General features: G+C 45.4%; 1 protein-coding gene across 2 annotated transcripts in view; it reads right to left on the bottom strand.

The window, feature by feature from the left end:
• Nucleotides 1-25,383, bottom strand: part of FGD3 (FYVE, RhoGEF and PH domain containing 3) — a 181,794-nt gene that overhangs the window by 55,481 nt on the left and 100,930 nt on the right. For both annotated transcript variants that reach the window (XM_075005650.1, XM_075005651.1), the window contains exon 5: nucleotides 2,436-2,525. In XM_075005650.1, coding sequence (XP_074861751.1) covers nucleotides 2,436-2,525 — 90 coding nt within the window. The remainder of the gene's footprint in view (nucleotides 1-2,435; nucleotides 2,526-25,383) is intronic.

The following is a 25,383-nucleotide window of genomic DNA, read 5'->3' on the forward strand; positions in this document are numbered from 1 at the left end:
AGAGAACCTGTCTGTCAAATGGTGGATTTCCCCAAGAAAGAATTGTGCTGGAAGATATATTGGGAAGCTGTTCAAAGGAAATATAAACTTGTATTCAAAAAGGGACTTGAGCTAATATAGATGTTTTACGCCTGAGTTGATGTTTTTATGTTTATTTTCTGTCTACCTTGCATACATTGGGTTCTCTGACTATTTCATCTCTGGGTGCGTGGTTTTTTATTAAACCAACCTTTTGTTTATTTTTACCCCAAACAGGTCTCTCTTGTGCACGCTGTGGGAGTGTGTGCACCAATGTGAGCTAATAGTGGAGGTCTGGTTTCACACCTTCAGAGGCGACGGAGAGGAAGAGAAAAACCAGAGTGTCTGGTAGTTAAGACCTTGTGAAGGATGGGGTGACTCAGAACTGGAAGGACTACTGAAATCAACATGCAAGGAATCATGAGGCTGGTGGGAGCCAGGATAAGACCTTGGGCAGGCAACTGGAATCAGGGATATGTGCCCATAGCAGCACAGCATTAAGACACTCTAGGGATACAAGGTCGGAGGTGACAAAACCTCTTGCTGATCTGGGTGGTCCCCAAAATATTATAGTTCAATTTTTCTAACCAGTTCTAACCTCTGGCCATTTTAAACACACAAAATGAATTTAAAATCTGCAGTATTATTGTACCCGTTTTACACTCACTTCCATAACGAAGGAAATACTTGAAGAGTAGTTACTGAGATTGAAGGACACCAACTGGGTACTCCTGGGGTCAGGTAGAAGTTTTGTCCTGAGACAGAGGGAAGTGGAGGAGACTTGTAGATGACCTATGCTCTACCCAGAGAACAAGGGTTTAAGTCATGTAGGTGAAGAATCTAGAGACCTAAAGGGCCTGATAGTGCTGAGCTGATACAGTCCCAGCTCCTACTGACAGAGCCCCTCAGGGGCCACAAAGCTGTCAGAGATTCTATCATCTCTTAATGCCTTTTACTGTTCCTTTGATTTCTTCCCCATATCTATTTGGGAGAGTAACTAACTGCTTTCTCTCTCTGGTCCCTACAGTGCAGGCAGGTGAGCTGATTCTTTCCCACTCCATATGGCCTGCTCAAATGGTACCCAGCACAGAGCAGGGCATTTTTTTAAATTAGATAGTTGCTATTGAGATCCCTTCTCCACCACCTCTCTTCTCCTTCAACCAACACCTGCTATCTTGTCTCTAATAAGCTGAAGTCTTCCTTGCATCAGGAGAAGTAGCTTGAGTCTTGGCAGCCAGTTAGCCTACCATGGGCACTTAATAGGCTTTGTGCACAGTCTCTAAAGCATGTGCAGTGCCTTGTGGCTGAATTGCACATGGTACAGAAGGTGTCCATCAGGAACCATGAGCTGGCAATGCCAGCCAGGTAAGACTACAGGAAGCCAGGGGAAAAGGAAGAAGGAATGGGACTGCAGGCTGGAGGATAGAGAGGAAATCTTGCACTGAGCAAGCTATTAAGAAATGGCAAAATGATTATTGTATTTTAGCAACACTTTCCATGACTCACCCATGACTTTATGGGGAAGTTACCAAGCCAACCTCAATTCTACTTATAATGCTTACCTAAATTTTGTTTTGCCTTACTAAAATAATCTGAGGTTCCAGAAAAAAAGTCTTAAACTATGTACAAGACAATCACAACATCCCCATTTAGCTGTCTTATGCACAGGTTGAGCCTCTGAAATCAGCTACACTCTGGTCTAGCAACAACTATGGTCCTGCTGGGCCCAGGATGTTGCTGGACCAGAGAGACCCAGCAGCTCAGATTGGGGACAGGCTTGGAGTTGGGCCAGGCTGGTGAAAGGGGGACCAGCAGTGGCCAGGGAGCAGGGACCGGGGAGGGGGCAGGGAGTCAGCAACTCAGCAGGACTTGGGCAACCCCACTGGGGATATAGGGAGCCCCCACAGGGGAGCTGGTGGCCTGGCACTGGCCAGGGGTGAGAGGCAGTGGGTTGTTGGCCTAGTAGGAGCTGGGGAATTCCCACCAGGGAGCCAACAGCCCAGCACTCGCAGGAGGGTGGGGAGCCGGCAGTCCAGTATTGCCCAGGACTGGGGAGCTGGCAGACTGATATTGGCTGGGGCGCTGGCAGCATGCAGCTGGGGAGCCAGGAAGTTAGCAGCCAAGGACCATCAACCGAGGAGCAGACATACTTGGCCGGGATCAGTGGCTGAGTCCAGGAATTGGCCGCCTGTGCCTGAAAGCTGGCAGCCCTGTAGCTGAGAGGTAGCTGTGGCTAAGGGATGGGAGCAGGTCCACAGCCAAGAGATGAGCCCGGGGAGCGGGAGGTCAGCAGCGTACACTGACCTCCCTGGCCTGGCAAAATCCTGGTGCGGGACCATGCAGGTCCCAAGGGTGCTGGACCAGGGAGGTGCAGCCTGTGCTGAAAATTAAGCACAAAGTTATTGAAGCGGAATTACCTGGTCCAGCAGATGCAGTCTTTTAACATATGCCTCTTCTGTATGGAGCAGTTCATTTGCAATGTTGAACAGCTTCTGGGGCTCTGTACACTGGAAAAAAATATTAGAAATTATGCTATCCCAGAATTAATACATACCCTGTTTTCAAACCTGGCATTTCCCAAGACTCACTTCTCTTAATTCATCCCTGAAGTAATTACTGAAATGAATTAAGCCATGGGAGAATCTGCCACAGCATTTCTAATCCAAGGATCTGTTTGCTGTCAGTGCATTTTCAAGGGGATTTTCTGAATCCTAATTGAAGTGCAATGTCCACCTGAGATAGCACTTCAGTTCTTTAGATTTGGCTACAAAATAATAAAATACCCCAAAACAGAAAAAAAGAAAATCTTTAAACTTGATTTTCAGGCCATTATGATGACTAGAACATGAATCTGGTGACCAATACACTCGACAGCCAGGCATCACTTTACCTTATGTCCATTTTTAAATTCATGCGCTATGACCACAAAAGCTAGAGTCAGAAAAGATCCTTTGTGTCATTTAGCCCACTCCCTTCCCACTACAATATATTTCTAATGCATGGTGTAGTTTTAAATGCACAAGGATACAGCTACTACTTCCACTACTTCCCTTGAGATGCACTTAACACTTCTTGTAAGTTCTTCTGCATTATTCAGTCTAAATTCAACTTTTCTTATTTTTATTCGATTATTCTTTGTCCTACTTCATCAAATTATTTCTCCACCTCTCTTACGGTATGTCTACACTATGCTAGGGAATGAAGCTGCAGCAATCAATCCATTGGCCATTGATTTGTCACATCTGCTTAGATGCAAAATAGCAACCTCCAGGTGTTCTCCCATCAACACTGGTAGTCCACCAAAATGAGAAAGGTAGCTGGTGTCAACGGGAAAGCAGCCCCCGCCAACCTGCCTGCATGCAAGATGCCATGGTGACTGCCACCTTCAGCTATGCTGTTTGCATAGCTGCACTAGATTGATGGCGCCATGTAGAGTAGATAAGGCCTGAGTTTTTACATAATTCAAATGTTTGACTTTGGTTACAACATTCCCACTTCAGTCTTAGTTGAGTCTCAGACTGTAGAAGTTATACCTATCTATACCTATCTCATAGAACTGGAAGGGCCCTCAAGAGGTCATTTAGTCCAGTCCCCTGCACTCACAGAAGGACCTATCACCATCCCTTGAGGAATGAACTCACAATACTGGATTTAACAGGCCAACGCTCAAACCACTAAGTTAACCCCCGCTCCCGCCAGTTCAGTCCTTAAAGTTCATTAAGTCAGCATGCGACAGACTGAAACACAGGGTATCTTATTGACAAATGGTTTAATATCCATCAATTTGTAGATTTTAAATGCAAACTGTCTGCTTAGTGTCAAACAAATAAATCCTCTCTCCCTAATGGTCCCATTAGAAAACATGCATATTCTTAAACAAGCTGGTTGTCTTATAAAGACGGAAATTTCATAAATCTCTTCATTGCTTAGTATTAAAATTATTAAGCTATTAATGATCTGGAAAATGGACAAACAAAAAGGGGCCAAAACATCCACATATAAATTACATGGCATGTCAAGGCTAGAAGTTAGAGGAACTCCAGAAAGACCTCAATGACTGGGCAATGGCACAGAGACGAGAAATTCAAGACAATGCAAAATGTTGAAGGAATCATCTGAACTATGCCGGCAGAATTCTGGATTCTAAAATAAACAAAAGGAAAAAAACATGGTTTCACTGCGAGCACCTCACCCTCCCTCCCTCCACACCCTACCCCCTCCAACCCCAGCCCAGTCTCTCACTTTGCCTCCAACCCCCATTGCCCAGGCCCCTCTCCCTGCCATTGGCCCTGGGACTTGCCTGGGAGGGGAAGAGCAGCAGCAGCTGCCACCACCAGGCCATGGTAGGGAGGGAAGATGCCCCAGAGCTGAGCTCCACAGCTGCTGCTACAGACTCATCCCAACCCCAGGCCGGGCAGCAGGATGCAGCTCCCATCAGTAGTGGCAGCCAGACCTCGGCCTGAGCGAGCCCTCCTGTCCCCTCTGCTGGGGAGGGAAGGTGCTGCTCAGAGCCAAGCTCTGGCTGCCGCTATGGGCAGGGGAGACAGTAGCAGCAGCTGGAGATCGGCTCCGAGTGGCACCATCGCACCTCAGCATGGCCTGGCAGTTGCTACCAACTCTTCCCTCACCCATAGCCGGAGGAGGCCCAGCTCCACCCTGCCTGCTGTTGCACCCCACTAAAGCTGCTCACAGCAACCTCCCACCAAGCCTTCCAGGTGGCAGACAGACCAGGGTGGGGAGAGAGGCTGGGTATGGTGGAAGGCCCAGGAAGGCCTGGACTGGCTGCATGGCTCCCCAACCCCCCAGGAAGACAGGAGATTTGGTGAGCCTGGCAAGCAGAGGGCGCAGCCCCTTTTTCATTCTATAAAGATGTTTCTTTCCTTAATCTGGTGCAATTCCTGTTCCTACACACTATGCATTGCAGCTTGCTGTAAACCACGGGATAATTTATGCTACAGTTGTCCTGTGAAGTAAGCGCTTATTCCAAACCTCCTAACATTGAAACCATAGTGTGTAAAGTGAACTGAAAAGTGTCATTTAAAAACATTTACTGCACTTTGTCCTAATGGAGTCTACTGATCTTTGCACCTAATCTGTCTCCTTTAGCATGTGTCTGTCTGTTGGTGCTACATTCAGTGAAGAACTCCTCTTAAACTATGAGATCTACAACCACAAAATTTGGTATGCAGCTTCCTCTTACCCTAACTTAAACCAAGGTCAAGGTTTGGTTATGCCTGGAAAGTGGGAAATGCCTGAAATCCCAGGATTTCCCAGAACATGGAAAGGGAGGGGGCAGAAGGAGGAGGGAGGCAAAAGGGAGGGGCACTGACAGGGGGGATGTGATACCAAGAGTGAACACTTGGGGCAGCTGCCGCATCAAGTCAAAGGCCAGCAGGTCTAGGGCTTCACCATCTTGCCTGCCACAAAGGCTGGGTAAGTAGCTTCCCTGTCCCAAGCTCAGAGTCTATCCTCTCCATGCAGAGCCTCCAGGCTCTGCGGGGTGGCTGCTGGAGTGGAGGACAGCTGGAAGAGGGGGCAACTCTCAGAACCTGCCCCCTGCAAGGCAGCCTGAAGGCCATGGGAGGCAGCTAGAAGGGGGATAGCCCCCAGAGCCTGCTCCCAGGGAGCCTACAGACCATGTGGGGTAGCTGGAGAAGAGACAGACCCCTGCAGCCTCTTCCCACCCAGACAGCCTGCAGGCTATGGGGAAAGTGGTAGCCTGCTGGAAGCTGGGAGCAGCTCTAAGGGCCTCCCTCACAACAGCCTGCAGATTGTGGGGAACCTCCAGAGACTCACCCCCATTTCAATAGCCTACACGCATGGGGAGGAAGTCTGCAGGAAGAAGGGGCAGTCCACAGAATCCAGTATCCCCCTCCTGATAGCCACAGGGGGCACTGGAGGTGTGGGGCAGCCCGTGGATCTTGGCCAGCCCCTGGAGCACCCCACCAAACAGACTACAGCCCCCACAGTGATGCCCCTCAGACCAGTGCAGGGCTGTAGGAGGGGAGCTAGAGACCAGGATCATCCTGCAGATGAGGTGGCCAGTACCCCAAGCAAAGACCCCTGGAGAAGCTGTAGGCCAGTGTGGGGGGTGGGGGGCAGCTGGAGGCCAGGGCCAGTCTGTAGAGTTGCAGCTCCCACCCGACAAGCATGCAGCCCTGAATCCCTCCCTCCAAGGAGGTGCTGGATGGGGTGCACAGCTCTCAACCCTCAGGAAGAGCTGCTGGATGGGGAATCCCGCCCTGGGAGGAGCTGCTGCAGATGACCGCGGGTGGCCCCGGTAACAGCCCCCACCCCATTTCCCAGCCCGAGTCTCTCTGCCTTGACTTCTGTACCCCACCCCCAACTTGAGCCCATACCAACACGCTACCTTAAGCCACCCACCCCCTCCTCACTATGAGCCCTCACTACAGGCTTTATTTTTCATTTTTGAAAAATGCTATCATTGTAAACACCCATATAAATTTTTCATTTAGTTTCAAAAAATTACTTCAATTAAGGAGCTGAGCAACAGGAGGTACATCTGCTGGTATTTGTACTAAATGATGAGACAACAAAGCTTCTGTAACCTTTCATCTTGCGAAGGAGAAATTAAAAAAAACATTACTTTATGCTGAAGTATCTCTTTGGTCACTCAAGTTGCAGGGAATGGATAGATCTCTTGATGGGGAAAAAGTCAAGTTACTTGTCAATTTTGCTAAACATGAAGGCATTTCTAAGTCAAAGGCATGAAGTTTAACCTGCTTTAACTTGACCAGCATGTCAGACCCCAAAACTATCTTTTCATTTGTGTGAATTCAGAATTTGGAAAGAATTAGTTTCAACTCAATACATTACTTCTATGAAGCAAAGCTTTATATAGCACAGTCACTTTTAACCTACTAGGCCACACTATCTATAACTTAGTTTATATTTCCAAACCACTTGCTGACATTTATTTAAATACCAGACAATGGCTAAAGATAATTTTAGTTCAAGCAAGACGTTATGCTTTTAACTAATATGCTACAGCAGCAATTCCTGGTGGCTGGCAGAACTTTAAGTGGGTGCATTTTTCACTCACTTCCCTTTATGGTCATCTTACACATTTAAAATGAATGCTTGGTTAGTAACTTTCTAACTAGCTTAACCTTTGACAGAGTGAATTAATTGTTATAACCAATCCTATTCTTGCAATCTTCTGCAGTTTGAATAATTAAGGGTCTGAACATCTGAATCTACCAAGAGTGAGCCACACTTAAGTCTGTGATTAGTATTCTTGGAATAGAGTACTGACCAACGTGGGTAAAGTTGCAGAATCAGGGGAGGGGGAAGCATGAAGCTTCCATGTTCTACATTTCATACAGGTAAAATTAAAGCAAAGCATATTCCCATATGGATGAAAGAAGACATTATAGGCTAAATCTTGCTCACTTTACTCATGTAAGTAAATAATCCTCCTGAACTCAATAAGCCTCCTTAAAACAAGCAGGTTTTAACCCAGTGTGAGCTGGGCAACAAAGTAGATTAAAAAGAGTGAGCCACAAAATACGTGCCTCAGACACATTTGGCAGGAGCACGTAAAATGGTTAGAACCTTTGGATCAGTATGTTCTCTTCCAAATCACACCACTGATTTGCTCTACACCCATGGCCAAGTCATTTAATCTCTCCTTACCCAGAAATACAATGGAGAAAGTGAGGCTTGCCCATTGTTAGACAATGCTTTGAGATCGTCTGGTTGAAACAAGCTGTGTAAGTGCCACGAACAATTACTATTGGCCACTAGCTCTTTACCATGTTGTCATCCAACCATACCTTTGAGCTCAGCATCAGGCCAAAAAGATTAAGGCTCCACGGCTCCACCAAGCATAACTTCAGTGTAACCCCCATCAGGCAGACTTGAATTTGAGGCCTTTGGAGCTTAGTGCATGAGCCTCTACAGTTTGAGCAAGAAGCCAGCTGGCTCTCGGCTAAGGACGTAGAGCAGCGCTTCTTAACCAGCGTTCCATGAACGACGTCTGGGTGCGCTGCAAGCATCCGATGCTTTTTTGATACATTTTCTGTTATTAAAACCAGACAATGTTACTTCTTCATTTCTATGATACCTGGCATGTTACTGGGTCTGACAATTATTATTTTTTTAAGAAAATTGTCAAAGATGTTCCACATAAAACGTAAGTATCTAGTGTTCTGGTGTCTCGAAAAGTTTAAGAAACACTGCCGTAGAGGACACTCATTCTCTCTCTGTAAGCAGGCTAAGTACCACTACATGTGACGGTAGATGTGTGGGTTACATTAGCGCTGAAACAAACTTCTATTCTTGAGAGTAATGGCCACACAGGTTATTTTATTTCTTGAGCACACGTGACTTAAGATACCTGTAAACATGAAGTTCAGACTATATATAAATATTATACAGGGGCACCAATGACAAGTAGCTTTACTAATAAGCACATATTATACAGACAACATAAGTGTAATTTCCAGGAAGCATTAAAAATGCGCGCCCTGACTGGGTATACACGTGTTATAAATATGCTTAATGTCTGCTCTCCCTAATATTCTAGCTGGGTGATTAGTCAGTATGACCATGATCACGCTGTTGTTAAAAATATTCTGAAGCTGTTTAAGTATTATGCTGGCTTAATGAGCAGAAAGACAAGGAAAAGGGAAGTGGTCTGCTTTTATTTTTGCAGACACAGGAAGCTTATTACAGCCTGTTGAAAGCATTGACTGCACTATGCTCATTCGCTCCTTTGCAGGCAGTCCAATTATTTCTTCCCAACCACGACACACATGCAGCCATTGCTGTTCTCCAACTGTAAGATAAAGTGGGAGAGTGTCAAATTTTACTTTTTGCAGAAACACTGGGACAAATGCTCCCAAAGTAGAGGCCAAGGTTCATGCATATGCAGAAGGATCTCTATGTGTGTGGTAATCACAGAGGCAAATGAGTAATTACACAAAGTCTAACTGGACAGCTAGTGTGCTGTGTGTGCGCACTCTGCTCAGAACTAAATCACCTGCCCTGATATGCACCCATTCAGGAGCATGAAGAGCTTCCTTGATCCTCTGGGTAAGGTATCCACATTACTCACCCCATACACTACAAAGAGCAGCCGCTGCTGACAGGAAGGTGGAGGAAACAGGATAGGGTTAGGGGCCATACCCACTGCACACCTCCCCCACGCCTCTCAGTGCATCAGACAGTGCAGCCGAGCTAGAGCTGAAAGAGAACTATGCCGTACCAATCACTGGGACAGGGCTGGCTGCGTTCAACTTGAACCAAGAAGGAAGCAGTGAAGCAGGCTGGGACTGGGAGAGGTGAGTAATTCTTTGCTACTAGGAACAGAGCCAAAAGCAGCTATGCATGGCTCCCATTCCAGGTTAATGCCTGCCAATCAGCATTTCTCCCTCCCTTCTGGCCAAGAGGTCCCAGAGACACATGGGGACGTGGAGTGAGGGTTGGAGGAGGAGCTACTTGGTGTCTTTCTCCAAGTGTCTCCTTCCCCACTGCTGGGACTGTTCCCCTTTCCAGCCACACGCAAAGCTCTCCCAACCATAGAGGCAAATGTGGGGGGCGGCGCACTGTCTCAGATGCACAGCGTACAGCATCGGGAGGGGACACTATGGAACCATACAGTAACTCTACATGAAAGATGGGTCAGTGCAGATGAACAGTCACCATCACTCTACACGGGCCCTCTCATATACAAAGCATGAGCCCCAGTGGAGGTCCTCGTTAGAGCAGTGTGTATGTTAAGAGCATACATCACAGCAAAATAAGTCAAATCCCAGCCCTGACTTCAAATCTGGGAAATACCACTGTTCAAATGACACATGAGACTAACTCTTCATAGAGCACGTGGCGCCGCAGTTTACGTGAACAGGTAGCAAGCATCTCCAGTTCATAAAAAGATAGACGTGTCTTTGATCTCAGCCAACAGATATGGCAAAGTATCGCATGTGAAAAGCAATCCAAACTCAAATATGTTTGTGCTCTTTTAAAAAGAAAAAAAGCAAAACAATCACTGAAGAAAAAACTTCATTAAAAAAAGCTGAAGACAGGAATGAAAGGTTAACTATTTTCTAAGCTATTAAATCCACTTTCCTGTAGCCCAGGTGCCTCACAATCACAAGGCTTGCCAATAAGTTGATTCTGATCAGATACCAAATCCATTTTTTCCTGAACGACCATGAAGACAAAAGGACTGTGCACTTTAGGGAAAAGGAGGTGGATAGAGCCATGGCCTTTAAATGTCACTGACATAGGAAACCAAGAGTCAACACTCCATTGCACATAAGCCTCTAAAGAAATAAATTAAGAAACCTTTTTTCAACCTTTAGGGTAGTGTGACTTTAAAGGTTGAATCAGGAAGCAAATGTCATGGTTTCACATCCTCTTTAAAGTAAAGAAAGTTATCTAGAACACACAGAGATAGTTTGACCAATAATTTGACCCAGAAATCTAGGTCAAGCTTCCCAACAGATAAATTATGCCATAGATTTAGAACTGAAACTTCGCTTATATGTAAAGTATCTGCAGGCTGAAAACATTCAGTCTGATGGAGGAACTCAGTTCAGTAACTGTCACAATTTCCTCAAGAACACATATACAAGAGAATTTAATTATTACAACAAATTGAGCACATTTCAGATTGTAAATCCATTAGACCACGAACACACATGGCAAAAACATCTGCTCACCAAAGGTTCTCCCCGCTGGTTTTCATCAGCATGATAGCTGAAACCTAACAAAAGTCCTACTCCCATAAAGTAATGGCAACCCTTCCCACCTCCCACTAAATTTCATAAGGTTAATCTATGTGGCTCTGATATACCACCACCCTGATCGCTCAAATGTGCTAGTTCTTCAACACTGAGGCCTCATCTCAACTAGGAGAACAAAAATCGATTTTAGATATGCAAATCCAGCTGCGAGAATTGCGTGGCTGGAGCTGACTTATCTAAAACTGATTTTTGCCACCATCCACACAGTGGAAGGTCAGAGAGAAACTCTCCCATTGACTCTCCCAACCCTCACGACTGCCAGGGTTGACAGTGGCGCCACGACAGTTCAATTTAGTATGTCCCCACCAGGTGCCAGTGAGTCAATCTTCCCATAAGTTTAGATGTACCCTGAGGCAGATTAAACATCCAATAAACAAACAGGCAGGGTTCTTGTGAGATACTGGCCACAAAATGCTAGATTTGATGAAGCAACAAGATCCAGTATGGCAAATTCCCTTGAATAAATACATTTCATTCAGCCCATAATCCATGATGATATAGAAGACAGTCAGCCCCCCCCGCCCCCTGCCGCCAGTTACAGCCTACATTTCTGCAGCTCTCCTGCCCAGCAGGTATTATTGGCCCTGGGCACCAGCGGGAATATAAAATAGCAGAGGAACAGGAAAATCTTTCTTTAAGATTGAGGCATGGCTTTTTTAGTCTTTTTAGAAAAAATAATCAATTGTATAGATAGAAACAGGTCTTGCTATAGCTACCTAAGGTACTACGGTATGGAGTGAGGGGCATGTAAGTATCTGAGCACCTGAAAACTAACAGATTTATCTTCATAACACCTCAGTGAGAAAGGGAGGTGTTAGCTCCACATTACAGATGCAGAACTATGGTAGAGATGCAAAGTGACAACAATGGTCACAAAGGGTATCAGTGGCAGAGCAGGAACTGAAAGCGGGTCTTCCAAGTTCCAGTTTTGCACCCTACCCACTAGATCACTCTTGCACTCCAATCTCACAACAATGTATTCCTTGTGATGTGCTCCACCATTTAAGCCATTGTGAGCACATCCTATTCATGGCCAAGCCCATCCAAAGGCACCTTGTCAAGTCCCAATGGATATTTACGGTCTTGATTCTAATTTAGATCAATCACCAAAAGTATTATAGACCTAATTACCCCTATGAACTCATTGTTCTCCCCTGAGACAGTGAAGATCAAACAGCCCAAGATGAAGTGCATGAGGGCTAGGTACAATGAGGGGATCCAGCTAGAGAACGACTTCCAGAGGAATTCAGATGACTACAGATTGAACATCTTTAAACCATAAGAATGGCCATCCAGGGTCAGAACAAAGGTCCATGGATCCCAGTGACCTGCCTTTCAACAGTGGCCAGTGCCAGATGCCCCAGAGGGAACGAACAGAACAGATCTCATGAGAACAACAAGAAGCCTTCTGGCACCTTACAGACTAACAGATATTTTGGAGCATAAGCTTTCGTGGGCAAAGACCCGTTTAATCAGATGCATCTTCATTGCTTGTATCTGATGAAGCGGGTCTTTGCCCATGAAAGCTTATGCTCCAAAATATCTGTTAGTCTATAAGGTGCCACAGGACTTGTTGTTGTTCTCAAAGCTGCAGACTAACATGGCCGCCTCTCTAACACAGATCTCATGAGGTGATCCATTGCCTGTTGCCCATGTCAAGTTTCTGACAAACAGAGGCTAAGGACTCCATCCCTGCCCATCCTGGCTACCAGCCACTGATGAACATATCTTACATGAATTTATCTAATTCTTCTTTGAGACCTCTTTAAGTCTTAGCCTTCACAACATCCTCTGGCCAGGAGCTCCACTGGGGTACTGTGCACTGCATAAAGAAATACTTATTTTTGTTTGTTTTAAACCTCCCGTCTATTAATTTCACTTGGCGGACCCCTAGTTCTTGTGTTACAGCAAGAAATAAACAACTCTTCTTTATGTACTCTCTCCACGCCCATCATGATTTGAGAGATATCTGTCATATCCCCTGCTCAGTCCTTCTCTTTTCCAAGCTGAAATGCCCTAGTCTTATTAAGCTCTCATCAGATGGCAGCCATTTCACACCCCAATCACTTTTGCTACCCTTTTCTGAACCTTCTCCAATTCTAATATATCTTTATTGAGATGAGACAACCACATCTGCACACAGTATTCAAAATGCAGGCTTATCATGGATTTATATAGAGCCAATATGATATCTTCTGTCTTATTATGTATCCATTTATTAATGATTCCGAAGCTTTTGTTTGCTTTCCGACTGCTGCTGCACAGTGAGTTGATGTTGTCAGAAAATGAGCCACGATGACTCCAAGATCTCTCTAGAATGGTAACAGCTAATTTAGCCCCACTGTTTTACATCTATGGTTAAGATTATGGTTTCCAATCTGCACTTATCTGCATTTATCAACATGAAATTTCATTTGCCATTTTGTTGCCTATTTACTCAGTTTTGTGAGATCTTTCTGAAGCTCTGCAGTCTGTGCTAGACTTAGCAATCTTGAGCAATTTTGTATCCATCTTCATATTTTGCCACCTCACTGTTTACCCCTTTCTTCTGATCATTTATGAGCATGTTGAATAGACTAGGTCCCAAAATAGATTCCTGAAGAAACCACTAGTTCTACCACTCTGCATTTTGAACAATGACCATTTATTTTATTCCTACCCTTTGTTTCCTATCTCTTAGTCCGTTACCAATCAATGCCTGGACCTTCCATCTTTAGGGAACATTGCAAAAATGTCCTACTTGACATCTTTCCACTTCAGTCATAACAAAATGGGTGAGGTCATTTTGTCTCTTTCACCAAACTTGTGTCTCATATTCTGGGAGCAACTCAGGAACACCACTGCTGCAAATGCCATAGTGATAAGAGAATATCAACACCCTTTTCTATCCAAAGACACCCTCCAACAAGATCAATGAAAAAAACCCCAACCCCTTATGCCAAACAGAGTTTTCACCCAAAAAAGGGAGATAAGCCAGAGAGTCCATGAAGTCCCCATAGCCTCAGCTCTTGCAACGGATTTTATGTGAAAGGCACTCAAGTTCAGTGATGGACAATGAGGGAAAAGAGTATTTCTGTATGTATTTTCTGATTTTATTTACATGTTTGCATGACAAAGACATGGAAAAGTGTTCTCAATTCCAAAAGTATTACTCAGGCCTGGTCCACAATAGGGAACAAAGTGGATTCCAGATACACAATTTTGCTACCCCATCAGCATAGCTAAAATCAATGTATCAGGATTGACTTTGTTCCCTTGTGTAGACTGGGGATCTTTGGGCTTGCGCTGACATCCCTTACTCCACTCCCAGAGAGATCGATTTTCCTGCATCTTCACATGTATGGCTAAATCTATCTCCAGAAGATCAACTGCAGTGTCTCGAAACCCCCACCGTAAGTAGAGACATACCCTCAGTCCATGCCAAACAATGTTTCCACCAAAAATCCTGACTTTAACCGTCTATACAACATGACAGTGGCTCCAATCCCATTTTCATTTCACTCCGTCTCTTACAAGTATCAACGTTAATGTGTCTCATTGTCTGCTTTCCTGACATTTTCTGAGACACTATCAGAACTGATAAGCTTCGCTTGTCCATTTTTGTTTTGACAAAAAACAGATAGCAATCCCCATTATTTTTAAATATATTCCAATAATTGTGTGCTGCCAGTGAGATGTATTACACTCCAAAGGGAAGCTACTGGACATAGGGCATTTAAAGCTTGACTGAAGAGAATACAAGCTTTGCAGAGGGAACAGCACTTCACCAGCAAAGGTTTATGGACCCATAAGTGGTATTTTACGGCAGAGGGGTTGAAAAGAACAGCAGAAGAAGAAAATGACCAGCTATTACTCATATATGCCACTTAACTCGGCGGCCTAGGAATCATCAAATCATTATGAGACCAGCTATGCACCCTGTTCCCACTACAAGATGATGAAAGCATTTCAGAGAGAGGGATGTTATTAATTACCCCTGCTGAGTGGCTGCAAAGATTGGGGAGCCTGTGAGCATGTAGGAAGTGGGTCCAACCCCTGGCCTGGCTTATTTTTCCCCTAAACATTCCCTTGCAGACAGAGGTTGCACTCTCTCTGCCCCCAGTCCCAAGAGCTGACAATGACTGATGTTTCCTTGCTCCCTTATAATTGTGGGGGAGATTTTTAATTTCACGGGAAACCTCCCTTCCACATGGATCACGGGTTTTGGGGAGAGTGAAAATAAACTTTCAGCCTGATTGGGCCCTACCTAGGGATGTAAAATCCCATTCATTAGTTAACTGGTTAAATGTTAAGTTTAACTACTTAACTGATTAAATGGGATGGGGGAGGGGGCGTTGAGGGGAGGGGTGCTGCTCTAGCCTGGCTGGACTGGAGCGGGATCCCCCCACTACGGATGGGAGCTGCCCCATGGGGCTGTGACAGCCCCCTGCCCCACGGGAGGGGAGGAGGCTCCTCCAGCCCAATGGCTTAACTCATCCGTTAGGGTGAGGCTTACCAGTTGACCAGATAACCATCAACATCTCTAGCCCTACTGTTCTCTGACTGACAGCTCCAGAATTAGCAGAAATGGAACAGTCCATCTAGACAGGGCAGCCAAAGCAGTTTCCCCTGCTCCCCTAGCTGCAAGAGTATCACATGGAGCAATGAGCACACACTGGCTTTGTCCCACTTTATTCCATAGTGCCCACAACCACGAAAGTCAAAGTGAGCAGAATCAAGGAGGAGGAAGGGAAACCAATGTGGCAGCGTACTACAGAAAATGGCTTTACACAGCTGCACTCCAGTAAAAATTACACTCTCAGGTAGATGTAGTAACCTCTCTGGCTGCAGAGCCAACAAATTTCACCGGACATGCCCCACCCGCACAGCCGCAGAGACAAGTTCACTTTGAACAGAGACTGATGACCATATGAGAGTTAACAAACCTAGCCTGCAAAGGAATGACAGGCCAAAATCAATTTTCAAATACAATACAGAGCCTGCTGTACGTACTGCACAACATAGTACACACCTTGGTTAAAGGCTCATTTAGATAAGGTGGCTTGGTAGAAAATTAACAAAAGGAGTGTTTTCCAGAGACTTTTGTTCAGGGCTACAGGGTTAACTCCGGCCACTTCAAGTGTTTCTCAATTAAATTGCAAAGTTGAGTTTCTATTTACAGATCCCCTAAACTACTCAAAACACCAAGCAAAACAACAATTAGCTTTTCTTCAAATGCACAGCTTAAATTATTTAGAATTCACAATGAAAACTTTACTTATATGTTTAGTTATGTAAATAATCTAAGAGGAGCCAAGAGTAATACAGGTTGAATGTCTGCTGTCTGGCACTCTCAGTACCAAACCACTGCTGAACCAGAGAATTTGCCGAACCACAGGTGGTCAGTATTGTCTAGCAGCATTGCCAACACTTCCACAGCTTACTGGGCTCTGTGAAGATGTTGAGGGGTAAATGACAGCTAAATAACAGCATACAATACTGAGAAGCAGGACTGCTATCTGGAAACGGACTTTGTGGGACCGTGGGAAAACTTGGTCACACCCATGATAAGTGGACATCCAGCTAAATAATATCATGCCAGACCACGGAAGATGCCGGATAAGAGACTGCTGGTCAAGAGGTTTAAACTGTATTATCAGTGCTGCATCCTGGAACTTTATACCTTACCAATGCTGGTAATGAAGCACATCTTCATCATCAGACAAATCCATCCCATTGCAATTACACAAGGGATAAAGTTGAGCCATCATTCCTAACAATCTTCATGAGAGTCTAGTCTGACTTGAATACTTACAGTAGGACTGAGACTGGGTCCATTATAAGCTTTGTAATATTTTACATGTGGTAAACAGTCAGTGTACAATTGTACACAGTAAATGCACAGACCTCCTTTTTCTGTTTGGCAACCTGAGGTTCAGCTAGTGGAATGTAGTCTTCAAAGAAATTCTTTAAATGGGAAAACAAGATGTCTTTGGGGGACTTCAGCACAAGTGAGAAAAGTGCCCGATTAACATCATGGGAAATCTGCAACAGTGACACACACCCACTGCAAGATGGACTGAACAACCACGTTAGTTCACAAAAGCTATGTCTACACTGCAGCATAAAGGCTGTGTCAACACTAGGAACTAACTTTGAAGTTACTCACTACTTCGAAGTAGCCAGCAGAGGGTCAGATTTTTCCCTAACTTCAAAGTAGGGAGCCCAACTTCAAACTGCTTACTCTATTCCCAGGAATGCAGTAGTGCGCTACTCTGAAGTTTAACTTTGAAGTAGGGTGCATGTAGGTGCTCAACTTTGGAGTTGCTTACTTCAAAGTTGTACTTCAAAGTAATAAACTTCAAAGTTATTTTTGTAGTATAGACACAGCCAAAAGTTGATTTTAAGGCACTTAGCTTGATTTTACAATGTGACTGCCTTCACTGCAAATACCATTAAGTGGATTTTAAGGAGCACAAAGGTTGACATTCTTGCATCGACCATCCAATGTGGTGTAATGCCAAGTTCGAATTTAAAAGGTTGAATTAATGCTAGTGTGGAAACAGCATTTCTTTAAATCAATTTTATTGGCCTCCAGAGTATCCTACAATGCCCAGAATGTGTATGATCTGTTTGGTTTAATCTCCTCTGCTCTCCAGGTGTTCACGAAGTAGGAAACAGGAAGCCCGGTGTTATGATCAGCATGGCCATCGCATCTAGCCATGAAAGAGCGCCCCAGTATGGAGCCATCCAGGAAAGCCAGAATCTCCTTTTGGCTGGTGGGCTACTCTCTGCCCCACCACACCATGTGGCAGCTTCTGTGCTTCTGTGCCACCATGTGGCAGCTTCTGTGCTTCACATTTTCCGGGGCTCAGCAAGCGCCAAGGGGCTGAGTCCCCCAGCAGCAAATACTTTCACGGGCTGGCTCTGAGGGGAATGGCTGCCCCCCACAGGAAACATTTTTCAAGGCTGGCTTCAGTGTGTGGTCTTCCTCTGTGTGGAAATATTTTCAGGGGCTGCCTAGCCCCCCTGCCTAATAAGAAACCTGCTGACTGCCCCTGCCAGCTGAGCTTTGTTGGTGGAGCTGGTCCCCATACCCTGCTCCAGTACACTCCCTTCCCAATATGTGTGGCTTGGGAGAGACACAGTCTCTGCAGTGGCCTGATTGTCGTATTTATTTTCACCAGAGGTCACAGTCAGCTGGGTGCTCCCAGAGCACATACATTGTAGTAGTGGGTTTGACAGTTCCCTGCTGTGCTGCCTTAAAATTAAAGGTGTTCTTTCAGTGGGGGAACATTAGTTGAGCAACCTGTTGACATGGCACAAATCAGCTGGGTGCTCTCACAGCACATTTGCAAAGGGCAGTTCAGGTTCTGACCACCATCACCTGTTTGGCTTTCCTTACCTTGTGATTCCCTACCTTCCTTCTTTGTGAATAATATGAAGTCTTTCCCTATTCACATGGATCCAGCTTCTTCCACAGTTTGATATTTTCTCTCTCTCTCTCTCTCTCTCTCTCTCTCTCACACACACACACACACACACACACAAGATATAAACAACTTTGGCATTATATGTGTGTGAATATTGGATACAAAACTAATCTAGTTTTTTCTTTAAAAAGTCTTTCTAATAAAGACTTTTTTTAAAGGAGTAAAAATACAAGTGGAAATGCCAGTCCCTGGAAATAAGTAGGCATTTTGTTCTTTCACTGTAGAAAAACTAGTTGAGCAACCTGTTGACATGGTTCACTCGCCTCCTGAAGCCCACCAGTTTGGTTCTCTTTCCCCTGGGATTCCCTACTTTTCCTTCTTTACTTCTGAAAAATGGCTGTTTGCTTTCAACAGGAAGGGAATGAGGGCAATACAATCTGGGAAGATGACAGTGGGTGCTTTCAGGACACATTTGGTTAATCCATAATGCAGATGACTCAAACAATTTTTCTCATCAGGAAAAGAGACTTCTGAAAAACGTCCGTTTGTTTGTACCAGGAGGGGAATGAGAGCAATGCAGTGCAGAAAGATGACATCACACACCCACAACCACTTGCAGGGCATTTTTTTCCCCATAACACACCAGTAAAACAACTCAGAATGCTACAGGGCTGAGGGAACTGTGAGATAGATTCCCACAATGCACAGCAGCAACAGTTGAACTTCAGTGATTTAGTGGGGAGGCACTAAGTCAACTTTGTGGGGAGGTGCAGAAACTCAGCTTTGACTTTATAAAATGCAGCGTTACAAAGTCAACTTTGATAAATTAGACACATAGTGTAGACTCAGCCAAAGAGCAATAACAACCCCATGTTACCATCAATTTAATTTGAGCCAGTGGCCTGCAACTGCAATGCTCCAATCCCCAAACCCTTCAAAAGTCAGTCTGGAAAAAGAAAGGCAGTGAGGTGATATGATAAGAACTTTCTGATACCTAAAAGGCCGTTACAAGGAGGAGAGAGAAAAATTGTTCTTAAGCGCTGAGGATAGGATGAGAAGCAATGGGCTTAAATTGCAGCAAGGGAGGTTTAGGTTGGACATTAGGAAAAACTTCCTGTCAAGGTGGTTCCCCATTTGAAATGCTTAGGGAGGTTGCAGAATCTCCATCATTGGAAGTTCTTAAGAACAGGTTAGACAAGAACCTGTCAGGGGCCGTGTCTACACTAGCCCCAAACTTCGAAATGGCCATGCAAATGGCCATTTTGAAGTTTACTAATGAAGCGCTGAAATACATATTCAGCGCTTCATTAGCATGCGGGAGGCCGCGGCACTTCAAAATTGACGCGCCTCGCCGCCGTGCAGCTCGTCCTGAAGGGGCTCCTTTTCGAAAGGACCCCGCCTACTTCGAAGTCCTCTTATTCCCGTGATGGGGTTATTCCCATGATGGGAATAAGGGGACTTCGAAGCAGGCGGGGTCCTTTCCAAAAAGAGCCCCGTCGGGACGAGCCGCGCAGCGGCGAGGCGTGTCAATTTCAAAGTGCCGCGGCCCCCGCATGCTAACGAAGCGCTGAATATGTATTTCAGCGCTTCATTAGTAAACTTCGAAATGGCCATTTGCATGGCCATTTTGAAGTTTGGGGCTAGTGTAGACACAGCCAGGGTGGTCTAAACAGTGGTTGCTCCTGTCATGAATGTAGGGGATTGGACTTGATGACTGCTCGAGTTTCCTTACAGTTCCATGATTGTATGATATTGTCACATTTTTACTTCTCGCACTGGAATTAAGTGACAGAACTATGATGGTTTATCACAGGAGACCAAAGAAATACAGTATTTCCAAAATTAAGTCTTAGAAAAGAATCTCCTAGTGAAAACCAAAAGCTACGGGAGCAGAGTGATCATTAGTATAAAATTATTCTGTCTAGATTCTTAAACAAGTTGAACCTCTCATCCGGCAGCAGTCCAGTCCTGAGGGTGCTGGAGAAGAGAGAATTTGCCAGACCATGGGAGGTCAATATTGTCTATCACATTACCAACACTTCCACCACTGCTTAATGAGCTCTTAGAAGACATTTAGGAGTAACTTAGAGCTAAATAACAGCACAGAACACTAAGAGCCAGGACTGGTGGCTGGACTAGAGAGTTCAACCTGTTCTACACACATCACTGTAATATCTGCTGCTGCTAACACGAGTAGATTAGCCTGCAAGCTCCTTCAAACAAGGACCCTATTTTTGTTTCGTGCTCATATAGCAACTTGCCCTTAGCTGGGGCTCAACGGCACTACCTCAATACAAATAAACAGCAAGCAGCACCGTATGTCCGATTCACAAAGTCCTGCTAGCAGGATAGCAGTCCAGCATGTCAGCAAGGACATTTGCAGCACTACGGAGGTGTTTCTGTGCTGGAGGACTATCACTTTTCCTTCTGTCGCTGTCCAAAGGCCTAGGCCCTTCCCATACTGTCAATTCTCACTTGATTTTGCATGGCCTTTTGGCCTACTGTGTAGCAATTCTGGCCACTTGTTTTTGAAATTGAGTCTTACGCTTTTTTTAAAATTTAGAAAACACAAGCCAGCCATGGTTTACCTGAGAAAATGTTTCATCGAGAACCTTCAAGTGCAGTTTATTTGAAAAAGTGAGATTTAGTGCACAGGACCAGCTAAGAGGCATGCAATACAGGGACTGAACTCTAATCTGGCACTCTCGGTACCCAAGCGGTACCAGACAAGAGAATTTGCTAGACCACAGGTGGTCAATATTGTCTAGCTGCATGAACAACTCTTTCACCACTTCCTTGGGTCTTAGAAGACAGCTGGGATAAACTACAACTAAATAACAGCACAGAACACCGAGAGTCAGGACTAGCGGCTGGAAACAAACCATATGAGACCACAGAAAACTTGGCCATACCCATGGTGAGTGGTCATCCAGCTAACTAAAATCATACCAGACTACAGATGTTGCCACATAAGAGTGTGCCAAAACTAGAGAGGGTCAACCTGTATTTCTAAATTAACTTAACAGCAAATGGCCATCCAGGCTTCTGCAGACTTTGTGGTATGCCAAGGGGGTCAGTTAGGTTCCCTGGAAGTACAACAAACACACCAATCTCAAGTGGCCCATTCACAGACGCTGACTCTCCATTCTGCTTGAGGGAGCTCGACCCCACAATTCTGCCCCAGGACCTGCCCCCACTCCACTGAAGACCACACCCTTACCCCCATGCTGGCCCTACCCCCTGGCTCCACCTCTTCCTGATCCACAGTGTGCCATCTCCTTGCTCCTCCTCCCCCCTGGCAAAGTCTCCTAGTAGTATTAGTAGGCATCCTTCAGTTTGCATAGACTATGGATCACACCCTTTATAGTTTCAATTGAGGACTTCATTCACAGCGCCTACTGTGACTATGAAGACCCACACGAGAGTGACAGTCCTTGCTGCATCTCTTGCAGATGTGGTGGGTGTCTGGCAAGTCCTTAGTGTGCTTTCTGTGCGCTCGCTTCCCCTCTACTAGCTGTCTGATCCTCATCTTGCCCTTCTGAAGGCCCTTGTGTAACCCAAAGTCTCGTACATGCTGCACAATGGCTAACTGTTGCGGGTGGGAGGCACAGGGCAAGAAGGGAAAGTGTTGATTAGTGGGGCCTGCCAGCAGGCAGGAAACACAGGGAGAGGCTACCAGTGGGTGCTCAGCACCCATAATTTTATCCCCATGAATGCTTCAGCCCCAGAACACCCACAGAGATAGTGCCTATGGGCCCATCCTTCACCCAAATTCCCCTCAGAATTCCACCAGAGATTCCTGAAGCCCTTATTAGTTCCTGGGGTTCTAAGATGGCTTTCCTATAACATCTCCCCCTCCACTCCCAGCTTTCCTATGCCTCCTGAACCTCTATGCTTTGCCTCTTGTTCCTCCTCCCAGCTTTGCCCCAGCACAGCTCTTCCAATGTCTCCAAGACTTGGTGTACATCCTGGCAGGAACCATGGACCTAATGAAGATTTTATAAAATCTGCAGACAAGCGTGATTTTTTTTATAGGCACCCAAAATACTGGCAAAATTGAATGTGGACTTTGCAAATGAATGATGCCTGAAGACCTACTAGAGCTGCAGCCAATGTTACAAGGTTTAGGAGGCCTGCTTGGGTCATCATCATCATCATCATCAACTGTGGGCTCAGCGCCCATTGATGTCTGATGTCTCTCCCACTATTTCCTTCCATCTTTCCCTGTCTAGTGTGGAGTGGCTTAGTTTCTGCAGACTAGCTCCGTGCCAATCTACTACCTCCTCTACCCACTCTCTGTGGGGTCTCCTGCTTGGGTGCAAGCTAGGAAAATGAGTAGAAATCATGGCCTGAGAGGAAAGAGAAGCCCAATTCTGTGGACTGGGGACCTGAAGAGCCTCACCATGTCCTTTTCTCTCAATCCTCTCCCAGCAGTTTCTGATGAGTCCTGCAGCACTGTGATCCAAAGAGCTTTCCTTTAAGCCACCACTCAAGAGTCTACGCAGACAGTCCTTGCAGAGCTCCAAAGCTCTGGAGACTTCCTTTGGCCTCAGTAGATCCTATAACCATCCTGGGTGCCCAGACAGTCTCCTGATTCTCAAGCCTCCACACCTGGATTTTTAGGCAACTCCATTTTCACCTCCCTGCAAATGTTTATGTCCAAAGCAGCTACACCAGACCACAGCAGATCCAGGTCCATAGTAACCCTGGACCTCCTATAGACTTTAGTAAGTCATCACAGTCCAGTGCAGACAGTGTAAAATCTGTAAGGTTCATGATTCTCACAGCTGCTGAAGTTTTTTGTGAACTACCAGGTGTTCTCAGCCTTCCTCCTTCTGAATTCACCCCTGCCTGACCCCGCAAAACCTCCAGGCCAAGCAGCAGCTGGGGGAGAGGAGAGACTCAGGGTAGCAGCTCAGACACAGGTACATTTTGACTTTTATTTGGGGTGGGCAGGGGACCCTCAGGCCTCAAGCCAGCTCCACACAGCTGGGGCCAGGGAGGAAGCAGCAACTGCACCCCCTAACGCACCTCAGCAGGACATCCACCTGGCTGGGTTGGCTGGGGGGCGGGGGAAGTGCAACCAAATATTGTAATTGAAAGGTAGGGAACTCAGCTCCAACAGTTAAAACCAGTTCAGGGTGTGGGCAGGGTGGGTAGCTAAGAGCTGCGTGCGGGAGGGAGGGGTGGTTCATGGTGCAGGCAGGGGATAACTAGTGGTTTGTGCAGGTGGCAGTAACATGGTGCAGGCAGGGAACTACTAGTGGCTGTGTGCAGGTGGGATGGGGAAGTAACATGGCACAGGCAGGGGATAGCTACGAGCTGCCTTGCTCTTACACTGTAATTTTGAGCAGAGAAGGCATCTCCCCTGTCCTCCCACCAACTCTACCCAAGGGCTCAGGGCTTTTTGCCGCAGGGAAGCACTGCGGCACAGGGCTCTGGAATTCAACCCCAAGGACAGCACCAGGATCAGGGCTTCAACCCGACAGCTCAGATCTTCAACTGCACAGGAGGTGCTGGGGCTCAGCCGTGGGGCTTTGCAGCCCCCCTAAAAGATTCACAGCCCCCTGTTGAGAATCACTGAACTACAGAAAATATATTTTTACTTGTCTCCTTGTGCTTCTCCTCCCCTGCTTCCCCGTTGCTAAATGACAGTATAATTCTGACAAAAGAGCAATCAGGTTTGTTCAAGTAGATGTAATTTATCAAACCTGCATTCGCTACCGCTCAGGGTTCCACTGTCTGCCAGCCAGTGGTTCTCTTCTCTCGGGGTTTATTCTGAAATTGGATGGCTGCTGCTATCTAGCACAGGCTTGGTCCAATAACACAGCTGGAGAACCCATCTTTTAGGGCTTGTCTACACTGTCACTTTAGTGCACTCTAACCTTCTGACTCAGGGGTGTGAAACCCCCCAAACACAGCAAGTTACAGTGCTGTAAGGTGACTATGTAAACAGGCTCCCAGCTCTTCGAGGTAGGTTTCCCCACAGCACTGGGAAAGCCTTGTTAAAGCACTACTGCAGCTGCACTGTAAGCTTAGCAGTGTAAACATAGCCCTAGACCAGTGGTTCCCAACCTTTTCACTAGTGCAGACCCCCAATTGTCCCCCCAACCATATGCGGACCCCCCCCATCAAAACCAATTCTAGCTGTTATGTACCCTTCATTAAGTGAAAAAGGAAACCACCACATAATAGGTTTTTGGACATTACTGGAAGATATTTAATTTAAAAACAATAATTGATTGCAACTTTGCAAATTATTTAAAACTTATTTTCTATTCTTATTTTTTTAACTTGTCTTTTCTCTCTCACACACACACACACACACCCCACCTGCAACACTCCAGGCTGGGAACCGCTGTCCTAGAACAGTTAGATTTGGGATCCCCCAAATGAAAAATTAGAACTATATAAACTATTAAAACAACACTGGCAAGTATTGTTTGTGGACTATGTATTCGTTCATCATGCTGCTTGGACACGTAAACAACATTCACTTGGAGAAGCAGCATTTGCCAGAATAAGCTTTCACATTGCCTTAAAGTTAGCTATTATGCTGAAGTGAATGGCCTCAGAGAATCAACATTTTTGTTCTTCCTTATGACTTCACTCATATTGGTAACTAATGATGCTACAGGAAGAACACTGGGCTTGATGCATTTGGATTTATAAACATTATTACCATGCACTGGTCCATCATCACCACAAGAGTCACTTGGGTTGCTACCTTTGCTGTGGAAGTGGAGGAGGTTAATGTTCCTGGACCCAGGGATCTGATTCTCTTTCCATTCAGACCAATACTACCACTTTGTCTTCAAGTAAATTGCTTTCAATTTACAGCAGGGTTCTTTAGAGCAATGTTTCTTAAATGTTTTGTGAATACAGAACACCAAACAATAATATTTTTATGCAGAACAACTATGAACATTTTCAAACAAATAGCAACTTATATAGCAAAACCAAAATGAAGTAATTTAATCAGGTATCATAGCAAAGAAGTAGTAACACTGTATCTGGTTTTAATACCAATATATACCGTCAGTGTATTTTTCCAAATGCTTGATGCACACCTGTGAGTTGTTCACAGAACACAGTTTAAGAAACACTGCTTTAGAGAAAAATTAGGCCGTATATTCTTGCTGTATAACAGTAACTTTACAATGAAGTTTACACAATGGAAC

The sequence above is a fragment of the Carettochelys insculpta genome, chromosome 11, assembly GCF_033958435.1.
Source record: "Carettochelys insculpta isolate YL-2023 chromosome 11, ASM3395843v1, whole genome shotgun sequence".
NCBI classification, from domain to species: domain Eukaryota; kingdom Metazoa; phylum Chordata; order Testudines; family Carettochelyidae; genus Carettochelys; species Carettochelys insculpta.